Source organism: Spea bombifrons, chromosome 5, assembly GCF_027358695.1.
Source record: "Spea bombifrons isolate aSpeBom1 chromosome 5, aSpeBom1.2.pri, whole genome shotgun sequence".
Lineage (NCBI taxonomy): Eukaryota > Metazoa > Chordata > Amphibia > Anura > Pelobatidae > Spea > Spea bombifrons.
Window position 1 is genome coordinate 70,104,961 of NC_071091.1, and position 13,624 is coordinate 70,118,584.

The 13,624-nt window shown below is 43.9% G+C and overlaps 1 protein-coding gene across 1 annotated transcript in view; it reads right to left on the bottom strand.

Annotated features, from left to right (window-relative positions):
• CTDP1 (CTD phosphatase subunit 1) overlaps positions 1–2,220 on the bottom strand; it is a 42,268-nt gene extending 40,048 nt beyond the window's left edge. The window contains exon 1 of the mRNA XM_053466369.1: positions 1,415–2,220. Coding sequence (XP_053322344.1) covers positions 1,415–1,725 — 311 coding nt within the window. The 5' untranslated portion in view covers positions 1,726–2,220. The remainder of the gene's footprint in view (positions 1–1,414) is intronic.
• Positions 2,221–13,624: the final 11,404 nt, after the last annotated feature.

Here is a 13,624-nt window from a genome sequence, read left to right on the forward strand (position 1 = left end):
GTAGGACATTGACAGAGAGAGAGCGAGCGCTATAAAAACAAAAACAGGGGTTTTTATTTTTTCCTCCCAATAGTCTTTTCTTTTATTCTTTCATTACGATCCAAAGTTGGGAGGTCTAATAATCTAGGAAGTTTGCTCAGAAATCATGTTTGTCAGATAATTTATTCAAGGGATATGCAACAAACACAATGATCTCCGCTTAGCTAGTATGCGATTAAATAAGTTTTCCAAAGTTTTTCTTCTCCCTCTTTAAAGCCCTGTTACCTTAGCCCAAAATACTGAACAAAATCCCTGACTCCTATCACAGTGCCTTGAGTAAGCAATCAAATGTCTCAGTCTTAATCACCCAGCCTGCCAGTGACTCCCGAGAGTATATGGAGGAAAGGATTTCATTACACAAGCAGGACTTCATTAGCATAGCCATAAAGAATCAGCTAAGTATGGTGTCAGAGCATGCCTAAGACGCATCATGTGGCTGACACCAACGGCAGCCTCCAGGTCCTTAAAGACACTTAAAGCAAAACCTCCGAAAGGACACAATATTGGTGCCTTCCACCCAAACATTTCAGCTCTCTTACTAATATGCACAGTACAGAGAGTGAAAAAATAATTCAGTCCAAAACACAGCACTGTTATAACTTGACTTTAAATGCAATAAACTCTGGATCTCTTCACGTAGTAACTGATAAGTTAGTAGGGGGTTTAAAGTATCCCAAGAGCACATATCTAGTACACTTATATCCTCCCTGAGTATCTGCTTCTTATATAGATACATATGGGGCAGTCAAGACCCCCTCCCAACAAATGGCTTTATCCATCCTCTAAATGGTCCATACCAGCCTATAGTCTCTTATAACTGCGAAGAGAAAGAGACCTCCTGTACTACACACTGACCCCAGCTAACCCATGAACTGTGGCATGAACACGTTATACGGTTTAAAGTTATTTTGTTATTGATATTTTAGTGCCCCCCTCATCATAATGGTATCTTCCAAGGGGGGGGTCTGTTACTGTCCATTTAAAATGACCTGTAGAAGGGTCCCAGGCCTGCTGCCTGTGTAGATTTCCCGATACACACTGATAAGCATGCAGTGTGCAGACCGTGACAAGTGCTGCATGCGGCTGTGCAGTCCCCGTCCGCTGAGACGTGCTCGGTGCTCGTGTAAACAACTGCACCGCCAGCAAGACAGACCCATGCGCCCCGTTCACGCCACACACGGATCCCTGCCATGAAGATTTGGAGGGAAAGCGTTGTCGCTCCCAGGCTGAGGGCCGGAGTGTTTAAGTTCCCCACGCATGGTGCAGCGCAGTAAACACAGCGCATTCTCGCTGTGTGAGAAGCAAAGCTGCATGGTGTTATTGCCCCCTCCCTCTCCTCAGCCTGCACACAACCGCCATCTCCCCAGCTCCTTACCCGGCAGGGATGACTTGCCCCGGCTGCAGACATAGCTCCAGCACTACACCGGCCCGGTCTGATTTGATTTTTCTCTCCGGTGGTCTGTGCGGCCTCCCCGCTTCTTCCTGCTGTCCGCGTTGATCTCTGGCTTCGGCCCCGGGCAAAGCGATGCCCACTGCTAGCACAGAACCGATTTGTACTGACACACCCACAGATACTTTCCATTCTAATAAGCGCAAAGGCCGGGGCCCCGGGAGCCGCACTTCACTGCACTGGCTGGAACGGGGTGCCTCCGCGTCTTCCTGAACTCTCCGCTGCATGCTTAACATGTCCCCGCCCGCGCACCGCCAGCACGGGGCTCACACAGGCCGCGGTGTCTATGGCAACAGGTGCGGCCCAGCGCGGAGCGACAGTGACGTAACAACCGAGGAGGAGCTGCCAGAGACGCCCCTTAGGGCTACAACGTGGGGTTCAGTTGTAACAAGCAGCACGGTGAATGTTCAGAGCAAAGAGGCAGGGAATTGGGAAGTCGTCCCCATGTAAACAGAGCCAGGCCGCGCGGAAGGAGGAGGAGCTCGGAACCGAAGTGTCCTAGCGAGTGTTTCAGCTCCACCCTCCACGATCAGTGGCGCAGCAGCTATGATGGCGCAAGGAGAAAGAGGCTGAGCCGCCAGAACATCATTCGCCGTCTTCCCGCTTTGCGGAATTAGCTCGCGTTCAGAGAAGGAGGCGGCACCGTGACAGCGTGTACCACGTGAAGGTGGGAGGGGTGTCTTCTACAGGACGCCATGTTGGTTGTGGCTTGGCTCAAACCCTGCAGTGGCTGTCTCATATTACACGTAGATTGATAACGATTTGTGAGCGAATAGGGAGGTACAGGCACTCGGATACCGACCGTTCGCATACCTAACACATTAAAAAAAGCTTGGTTTCCACCTTTTATTCAGGAAATATAATTGTGGTTTGTAATGTTCTGTTCGTGGGAAAACGGACTGCCGGTGGTTGATGCTGAACTGCCTCTGGAAATCTGATGAGAAACCTGTGGCGATCAAGGGCTTCATATGTATAATGTATTTATATCCTGACTAATGTGTGATTTTCGAGTAACTTGTGGTGCATAGGACTGCCACTTTTGCTAGGCTCTTTCGGGGCAATCTGAGGGGATATGTCTAGGATGTGGATGAGGCTTGGGCAATGGTAGCTAAACTATTTTGGAGTTAAGACAGGAGATTCAAGTAGGAAAAGGGGAGACCAGATTAATGAGAAGGTAAAGAGAGGAGAAGAAAAACAAAGTGGAGAGAGAAAAAGAAAGAATGGAAAGATAGAGAGATGAGAATAAAGAAACGAGAAGAAATGTTGAGGAAGTAGATGCTAAATGGGAGGAAAGGTGAGCGAAAGGAAAGAAGTGCCCCAGACAGTCTCATTAACCGTCGTCTAACGACAGGATCTGCGCGGAGTTGTGGCTCATCTCCGTAGTCTACAAACCTCCAGCGCATGCACATCTTGATATTGTACCTCAACAAACCTCTATGTGTCGGAGACAGCATGTCCACTCTTCCACATCCACACTGAACACTGTCTCTCTCCCAACACATCCATGCACATTCCAGGGCTGTGCTAGGTGTGGGAAAACCGCCACTTTCCTTGTGCAGTGCCCCCTCTCCTCCTGGAATCTGGATTCGCATGCCCAGGACATAAAAAGGTAAATCCAAGACCTGGGTCAAACCTGGAGAGGTAGCAACCCTTGTGGGGAAATATGCTTGGGACCATAGGTCCCATATGAAATCACTTTGATACCATACACATTTTTATGCGAATATTTTATTTGTTAACAGCGTCCCTGTATATGGTAGACGTGCTGGATTAAGACCCTCCGGGGACCCCAGGCCACTCTTGGAAGGTTTGGTTGGTGCAGTATGAACACAGTGTTCTACAGATACGTATTACAGGCGGGTTAGCTGGCACTGATGCAGCACAAGCTGAGCCAGACTTGGAGGACTTGCACTCATCCATGTGGAAATGCGATGTCTATGACAATTTTATTATTCTAACATTTAATTTATGGAGCACAAGCAGATTATATAGTAACACTCCAATAACGGGAGAATACACAATTCAACGTAACATGAATAAGATACTGTTACAGTATGGCATACAGCAGGGCTTGACAAATTTGTTGTGAATCTAGGCGCCAGCTAAAAAAGTAAGGAGCCAGGATTTTTTTTTAAACTAACAGTTGGTTAGGAGTGATCTGATCATCATCAGCCCACTTACTAAACTCACAGCATTTGACCTGGAAGCACCCTGGACATTCAGGTCAGTGCTGGGTTTTTTTTTGTTATTATTATTATTTTTTTTTTTTTAACGCTTTCAATGCTGATGGAGCACAGCATTAACTGATATTTAGTCCTCACAAGCTTGTGGGGACAAATGTTAACCCCTGCAATGCCACGAATGTGTTATACACAATTGTGGAATTGAAGGGGTTAACTCTGCACTGTCGCTCTCATGGAGTGATCAGGCAGCAGGGGGGTGTTGGGGCTGGTCTCTACACTCATGTGGAGGCCGAAGAACCCTCTCCCCCTGTCCCTAAAGCTGCCTCTGGCAGCTGGGACGCAATTCCTGGTCTATAGACCAGCCATTGCAGGGGGAGTCTCTCTGATGACTGCTGTAGGCTTCCATGCCTACAGGAATCATCAAAGGGCTTGTGGGGGCTCGTTTTTGCTGTTGCTGGGCTTCCAGGCAGACCACCAGCAGCAGAGCCCCGTACAAAACGGGAATTAACCCCTAAAATGCCGTGACATTGAAGGGGTTAACGCTGCACTTTCGCTCTCCTGGAGCGATCAGGCAGCAGGGGGATGTTGTGTCAGGTCCCCACACTTGTGTGGGGACCCAATCAACACTCAACCCCGTTTCCTGAGGCTGCCTGTGGCAGCTGAAAATGCGATTGGTGGTTTTCCTGCAACCGCGTTTTCAGCCTACAGAATCACTCCATGGGAGTGATTTCGGGGGCGGGCTCTGAGTGGCTGTGCTGTCTGCCCGACAGCAGCCCCCCCCCCGCGATCACAGCCTGACAAACACCTAGGAGCCAGGACAAAATTCTGAGTCGCCATGGCGACCTGGCTCCTGGGATTTGTCGAGCCCTGGCATACAGTGTGAGGAGCTTCTTGGGCAAGGATAATCTGATGGTCATGTGAAGAAGTTAGTGGACTGGAGGTCTCAAAACCTGTATTTGTGTGCGTGGGGGTTCTTTTCAGAATGCAGATTGTGGGGTATTAAGGGAATATCTTGGAACAAGTGAGTTTTTAATAATCATTTAAAGTTATAATAAGTAGAGGATAGTATCTAGGGAATTCCAGAGAATGGTGCAGCCTGGATGATACATGGACACTCATTTAGGAAGGAGTGATAAGAGAGATGCAAGTTGCATGCAAAGGGCAGTTAGAAGAGAAGTTCATATAAGTGCGGGGACGTAGGGTAAGCAGTGTTGTTAAAGGCTCAGTAAGTAAGGGTCAGGACTTTGAATCCGATTCTGAAGGGTATAGGGAGCAAGTGGAGAGCATGAAAGAGTGGGGCAAGATATGAAGGATCACCAGTCTAGCATAGGTATTCAGGGTGTATTGGAGTGGTATAAAGCACAAGGACACAGATTGGTATTTTACTTGCATCTTGTTTGAGGAAAGGATGGATTTGAAAGATGTGTCGCAGGTGAAGTAAGTAGGATAGGGAGCGACTTGATGTAAGGGGTGAAGGAAGGAAAAAAGTGGAGCATTAAGACAGCAGGTCTTGGGAGTAGATCATTCAATTGTCAACCATGATGGAGCATTTAGCAACCGGAGATAGAAAACAACCCAGTATGAGCTGTGTGATGAGCGAGAGAGAACAAAATGTCTTTGACCAGAGCATAGCTCACATGGTTTAGTAATATCACAGAAAATACAGGGAGGACATGCCCCAGCTGCGTGAACGTACATGCAGTGAACATGCGGTATGTGCTTGTAGCTGGCTGTGAACCAGATCTTCATTTTGCCAGCCTTTCTGATATGCTACTGGAGACAGTTGTGTTTTTTCCATCTGTGGCCTGCATTTTATACACGTTAGCTGGCTGCTTTCCAGTGTACATTCACTGGACTGTCTACCGCTAGAGTACATATATCAGTCTATCAGTGTCTGTTTATATTTGTTGCATAGTTTTTAATCTATCAATCTGGACTAAAAAAGAAAAAATACACTATTATCCCAGAGATAAAAAAAAAATTCATTCTTGACTCTTAATCTGAATTCCCTAGCTAAAGTCAAAATATTGTAACTCTGAATAACTATGTTTGATAGAAACCATTTCACTAGCATTTCATGTCTTTACTTGACTTGGGCACCAGGGGGCTCTTCGTGTTCGTCTTCGTGCTCGTCTTCGGGGGGAAAAAAATCTTCGTATTCCGCGAATATTCGCCTGTTCCTGTCTTTTCTTCGGGCGAATATTCGTGGACATTCTTCGTGTTCGGTTTTTCTTCGTTTTCCCGGTTAAGGGGTTAATACGGGGTTAACGCAGCTCTGGCGCCAGGAGTTTAAATGTACGTATGAGCAACTCTTTTGGTCGTCAGCAGGGGGCTCGTCTGCCATTGGTTGATGGCAGACGAGCCCCCTGCTGGCGACCAATAGGGTCGCTCGTACAGACTGTTAAACTCCTGGTGCCGTAACTTACCCGGCACATCCCACTGGTCTCGCTCCCTGTTCAATTAGTTAAATTTGAACAGGGAGAGAGACCAGTGGCATCTGCCAGGTAAGTTGCAGCATTGGGGTTAACTTTTATTAGGGGTTAACTTTTTTTTTTAAAGGGTTAAGGGGCCGTGCGAGTGAGCCTATTGGTCGCTTGCAAGGCCCTTTTACCTACGGATTTCCGCTCCCGTTATCTAACGCAGCATTTTCGAACGGAAATCTATAGGTTCGCTGTCAGGGGTTAACTTACAACTTACAAAGGCCGTGCGAGTGAGCCTATTGGTCACCTGCAGGGTCTTCCTCTGGCATCAACCAATTGGTTGATGCCAGAGGAGGTCCCTGTAGGCGACCAATAGGCTCATTCGCACTGCCCTGTAACCCGTGACGGCGAACCTGCGGATTTCCACTTCCCGTAACTGCCGCGATGCCGCGAAGACAAGGTAAGTTAGAAGGGGGGGGAAGAATGGTAGGTGATCACGAAGATCTTCGTGGTGTGTGTCTTCGTCTTCGCCTACGTTTTACCGCCGCTGTCTTCTCTTCGGCGTGTCTTCGGAACGAACACAAAAACGCACAAAAACGTCTAGTCTTTACTGCCCTGATTATTAAAAAGAGAAAAAACACATGAAATCTACTTTCCTTTAATTTCCTCTTTAACCCATGAGACATGTTGTCTATAGTAATAAAAAGAACCCCAGACAGGTCTTTGTATTGTCCTTAAAAATACTTGTGTATGGTAGTAATAGCCCCACATAGGTATCATTTCCTAATAAACAAGCCCAATTTGGAAATTAGTTAGTCCTTAACCCCTTCGCGACCTTTGCCGGTTCAGGACCGTCATGACAAGAAGGTCACTAAATGACCTTTGACGGTCCTGAACCGTCAAAAAGTTAAATAAGCTTAGAAAGTGATCAAGGATCACTTTCTTCGCTTAAACGGCCTTGCTGCAATGCCTCGATGTCGAGGCATTCAGCAAGGCCGAGATCGGCATCGGGGGCCATGTCTAGCCCCTCCCCGGGGCGTCAACAGCCGCCATACATTGTATGGCGGCGGACGCCCGTTTTAAAAGCGTTTAGGAGGCGATCAACGATCGCCTCCTAAACTTAAATGGTGTCGCTGGAATGCCTCGATCAGGAGGCATCCAGCGACACCAAACACTTACCTTTAGGTGGGCTGTGACCGCTCCGGAGAGCGGTCACAGCCGCAGCTGCCGGTGATCTTCGCCATCAAGTAAGATGGCCGCCGCTCTGTAAAAAAAACAAACAAGAAAAAGTTTGCTAGATGGTCTCCAGACCCTCTAGAGAACTGGCTCCACTTGCTGGTTGAATACAGGTACTGCATTCAACCATGCAAGTCAATGGAGCCCAGCTTTCTAATCACTATGTGATTAGTAAAATATTCAAAAAAAAAAAAAAAATGGAAAAAAAAAAATGTGCTAACATTTAAAAATAATTATGCAGTGATGTCACTACATGAACCATCCAGTACCAGCAAAATGTGTAAAAAAAATATAAAAAAAAGTATTAAAAAAATAAAATAAAAAAATAAAGTTTATTATTTTGAGCAAGTGCTAAAATTTCTCAAAAGTCTCAAAGAGTTAAAATAAAAGCACTTCAAATACCCAAGGGGTGTCTAATATATAAAAAAATGGCTGATGGGGTAAATTGGAGTGGCCTAGCTCACAGATAGGGCATAGGTACAGACTGACCAAAATGGAGAAAAAAAGCGCACTTCCCAAATGTGGCATTTTAAATCTGAAACAACCCGACAAACCCATGCATGTCGGGTATCACTGCACTCAGGAGATGTTCCTGAACACATATTGGGGGGTTGTTTGACAGTGACATATACCAGAACCTGTATATCTATAACTAAAGTACAATTTGTGTGAAAAAAATTACTATTACAAAGTTTGACAAAGTGTAGTTCTATAATTCGTGCATGGAAAGGGTTAAAATAACAGCATTCGGAATACCCTGGGGTGTCTAGTTTTCCAAAATATATGGTTTGAATGGGTTAAATTGAGTTAACCGGCTTCAAAGATGTTCCAAAGAGGAGATGTAGGCAGACTGACCAGATTTGTTAAAAAAGATTTGGAAATCATAAAACGCTGCTTGTACTTATTGCCCTATAACGTACAAAAAACAGCAAAAAAACATAAAAACATTGGGTATCTCTAAACTCAGGACAAGTAGTAGGATCTATTTAGCTAGTTTTTTTACTTGCTTTTTTAGGTGAGTAAAAGATTTTTCAAATAAAAGTCATAAAATGTCTTTTTTTTTCAATTTTTCACCATGTTTTTTTTATTTTTTTTATAGTAAATAAGATGATACGATCAAAATAATGGTATCTGAAGAAAGCCCATCTTGTCCTGAAAAAAACAATATATAACCTATGTGGGTACACTAAATGGGTGAGGAGAAAATTACACCTGAACACAAGCACCACAAAAGTGTCAAAACAGCCTCGGTCCCACAGGGTAGAAAACGAAAAATGAGCCCGGTCCTTAAGGGGTTAAGGCTGAGAACTTGCATTCATTTCTTTGTTGCTATTCTTTAACCCTTTCATTGCCATCCATTTATGTTATGATTGGGCAAGCGGACGCAACATACACCAAGTGTCTCGCTTTTACGTTTAAAGGCAGAGGCTTGCTCCGATGAGAAGTAAATGTTGCTGATGGTTCTAACTACATAAAAAGTAAAATGTGATCACTGCCTTTATCGCCAATGGAGCAAGTAGCTTAAAACCGTATTGGCTCGAATATAGGCCGCACTTTTCCCCCCCACTTTAAGTCTTTACAGTGGGGGTGCGGCCTATATTCGGGGTCTAGCAGCGGGCAGGCAGCAGGGTTAGGATACAGATCCCCCGCAGCGGTGCAGGGGACCTGCATCCTACTCTCTGATACGCTCAGACAGCCTCCCCTGCCAGCACTCTCCACGGAGGGTGGACGTTCACCGGCAGCGGCGAAGTGCATTAACAGCCCCCGCTGCTGGCACATCTGCACGATGTGCTTTAACAATCTCCCTTGCCGGGAATTCCCACGGGGGGAGTCCCGGCAAGGGAGATTGTTAAAGCACATCGTTCAGACGTGCCCGCAGCGGAGGTTGTTAACGCTTGCATCGCCGCAGCCGGTGAACGTCTGGGCGATGTACGCTAACAATCTTCCTTGCCGGCACTTCCCACGGCGGAAGTGCCAGCACCGGAAGTTGAGTACGCGTACTGCGTAGCTGTCCAACGCCGGCCCTGCAAGACCCCGGGGAGTCTGCACCGGTATGTCTAGGGGGGGCCTCTTGGGGGCAGAGTGGCAGCATATCTCAGGGGGAGTAGAGTGGCAGCATATCTCGGGGGGGGCACATCTCGGGGGCAGAGTGCATATCTCAGGGGGGATAGAGTGGCAACATATCTTGGGGGGGCAGAGTGGCAGCATATCTGGGGAGGGCAGAGTGGCAGCATATCTCGCGGGGGCAGAGTGGCAGCATATGTAAGTGGTTTTTTTTTTTTACTAAGAATTTTTTTTCTTTAAAAAAGCACCTAACTTTTAGGGTGCGGCCTATATTCGGGTGCGGCCTATATCCGAGCCAATACGGTATTTAGGTTGATGTGGCGTAAGGCTTTATTTATATTCTCTTCAAGTTTTGAAGAAAGCCATAGGCTTATGAAAGAAAGATTGTGGACAATTACCTAATATTGGGTTAACCAGAGGTGCAAATTGGTTGGCATACTTGTTGTCGTGTATTTTTTACCTATATTTTGCTTATTTTTACAATTCTGGAAATCAGTCCCTTCTTATGTGTGGCTACCCTATATACTGTTACCTACATAAGCTGCATGTGCAGTATGTAAAACCACATATGCTGGATATTTTGGACAAATAAAAAGATTTAACAAAGTTCAGGAGGGATACAATGTTGGCATCACTTTTTCCCAAATGCCCATTTTTTCTTGAAAATATATAGTGGCAATACACATAAAAGTATCTTAATTGAATACGTGTTGAGTATACAACTGACACGTTAATTGATAACATTTGCTATCTATATTTTGTACCCTACACTGCTTAGCATGTTTTAAATCCATAATTTCAAATCCTAAAACTTCCTATAATCTGAATTTTTTTCAAAGAAAGATGGTCACTGATTTTTACGTCAAGTACAAAAACCAAATGTTTCTCGACCAGAAATAGTTCTGAATACTTTATTAAGTCGCTGAGTTTTTTACCACCTTGCATGTACTCAAATAGGCTTTTTTTTCTCTTATGTGGATCATTGCAAATATTATTTTAGATGGGTTAAACTTGATGAAGTTATATCTTTTTTCACCCTTAATCTCCAGAAATGTATGCAAAAATGACTCTTGTGAGTCTATTCACTAAAGACGTGAAGAGAGTTAAGGGATGCTTAACTCTGGCAAAACAAGGATGCTAACACTAGCAAAACAACTTGCGTATTCACTAAAATGCGAGTTTGTGAGTGCCTGTTTAATTTAATATGTTTTAGGTGAGGACATGCAAAATAACTCACATCTCCTTTCCTGAGTGCAAATTGTTATCGGGTGCAAGTTGTTTGAAATGGCTTCATACATTATACATTATTTATGAAATTTGTGAAATAAAATTTGGACAAAGCATCAAAAAAGTAGGGAAAAATGGAATAAAGTTGAAAGCAAGAAGCTCACAACTGATTTTAAAGTTCAAACTCTTACTTTAGCAGTAATCATGCATGTATCAGGCATATATTCCTGTATATTACAATATTGGCCACAAGGTGGCAGCATAAGACTCCCTATTGTGTTAGTACATCATATGGCGAGCTACCTCAACCAAAGATGCACAATTAAAACCGGTGCTGCATACTTACACTAGTAAAAATCAGTGAATGAATGGTGTAGAAGGAAGAGAAACTCTATTTTGCATGCGATTACATGTGCTCTTGAGAAACAGGACATATTAGGGAGTTCAGAGACACAGTTCCCATAAAGAATTAGATATACGCTGGAGACGATTACAAGGATAAAACAAACATTTATAATGATTTAATGATGAACAGGCAACAAACATGGTTAAGTACCCACATTCATCAAAAATGGCTTGTCGTGTCATCAAATAAATTAGCAGGCTTTTGTTAAAGATGGTAGGTTTAGTTCAAAAGAACAAATACATATAAAAGACAATTGTGCTAGAAGTCTGACTGCTGTAGGAACACCCAGACAACCTTGGTCCCTGGAGAATTGATTTTTGGATCTCAAGGTAAGGGCAGTGTTAATCTGAGTAGGGATAGCTTTCCAAAAACGTATGGATCGGTGGGAACACTTACCAGATGTGAATAAAACAGCCTACTTGTCTACAGTCCCTCAAGCATAGTAATTAGTAGGAAGGTTTAGGACTGCCAATTTTCGGGGGGTAACTACCACTTGAATGCCATTATGAGTGAGTTTTGTCTCACTTGAATCCACTTGGATGCTTGGGCCAATTGAGACCAGATTTCTTTCCAGTCTTCCATGGAAAATTCAGATTTTATGGTCTGTCCCACAACACATCGCATATTTCTGTTTGGTATTAGATTCTAGTGTGAATGAAATTATAATATGCAAGAATTATACCTTTAGTCTAACAATCTGAAAGCATGCTTATATAATCAGTTATTGTTTAGACTCATCAACAGTGGCCTACAGCAGTGTTGTTTCAAATGAGGAAGGGTGAAGTAGTATAGATGTTGAGCTTTTTTAAAAAGCCAACATTTAAATATTATTATGGATGTGCTGATCAAGCGAAAACAGAGCATAAATGTGGTAATATCTTTATGCAAGTTATGGATCTGAAAACATGCTAGTTGTGAAACAATGTACCGGTAATTATATCAGTCATATATATTTAATAGTCTTGTGCACTCGGATTCGTACAAATATAAATATTAATGAAATTTGCCAATGTCAAAAAGAGCTCTGAATTTTCTGATTGGAGGAACGGGGGAGAGGGGTGCACTGGAGGCTCCGCCATTTTGAGGAAGTTCACCGGGAGGCCAGGAGAAGTTTCTGTACATCTCTTTCTCTGGGAATCTATCTGCATTCTCCTGGCCTCTCTGTTCACTTCAATACGATGTAAGAGAAGACTGCAGCCTCCAGCATTTTAGTAGGCTTCTTGCCTCTTAGTCGGCATGTTCTTGAGATAACTTGTATAACTATAATGTATAAGTGAGTCTGGGTGCTAGAAAGAAATGGAAATAAGATGTTTATTAGTATAATTTATTTAAACAATGTTTACACTGAGATACAGTTGTGTGGCTGGTGTACCTCAAATATTTACACTTTCATCTCTTATGCGCAACACCCTATAAACTGTAAGCTTGTTTAACCCCATAAGACAAGCATAGGAAGTACTGCATCATTAGCCACAGAAGCATAACTAGAAAACCACAGGGCCCTGGCGTGAAAATTGCCCCAGGGACCCCCAACGTCACCAAGCAACATTTCCCACAGTGCCACCTTTGCCCCAAACAGCTTGTGAGTGCCTTTGCCTCCAAGCAGCTTAACAGTGCCATCCTAACCCCCAAACAGCCTGTTTTTTCTATCTTTGCCCCAGATTGTCAGTATCCCCAAGCATCTTATCTGTGCCACCTTTGCCCCAAACAGCTGGTCTGTGCCATCATTGTCCCCAAACTTGTCTGTGCCTTCTTTGACCCTTGCCCCCTTCCAACATACACTCTGGCAGACATGTGTAAACACACTTACACAAATTACACACACTTACTCATACTCATAACACACAGGAACACATTCATTCTAACACACTCCATCTCACTCCCCCTACACATCCATGCTTACACGCACACAATTACACATCCATACTTACACGCACACAATTACACATCCATGCTTACACATACACAATTACACATCCATACTTACACACACACAATTACACATCCATGCTTACACATACACAATCACACATTTTTTTGCAGTTTTTTTTAACACATTTCTTCGTAACCTACTATTCACCATTCACAACAGGGGATATAGAGAAATAATTATTTGGTCTGCACTGCTTTCACTGGAAGGCTATTACACATGTCTGAAGCAGAATTTTGCAGCTGAGATGTTGGTGGTAATACTTAATACTTTGCCTACACCTATTTATTCTTGTTCTTCTTAGCTCCATTTTCCGAAACAGAATTGTATCCTAAACACTCAGCAAACATTTTATTGGCTTTTCATGATGCCTAAACTTTGCCTGACTTAAGTGGGAGCCCGGCTCCCATTGATTTCAATTGGCGCACTACAGTGCATATAGAAGAAGTGCAGTCAAATAATCGTCCTGCTTCACTATAAGAAGACAGAAGGAAAATAAGAAATATATCTAACTCCTATAACAAAAGAATGTATGAAGAAAAATGCCTTGGAGTCAATGCAAAATATTTAAGAAAACTTCCCATACTTCCCAAATAATTTCCCTTTAAACATACTGATGGTTGATTATTTTGGTTATTCCTTTAGTTTCCGGGTGTTATATTCCACTAG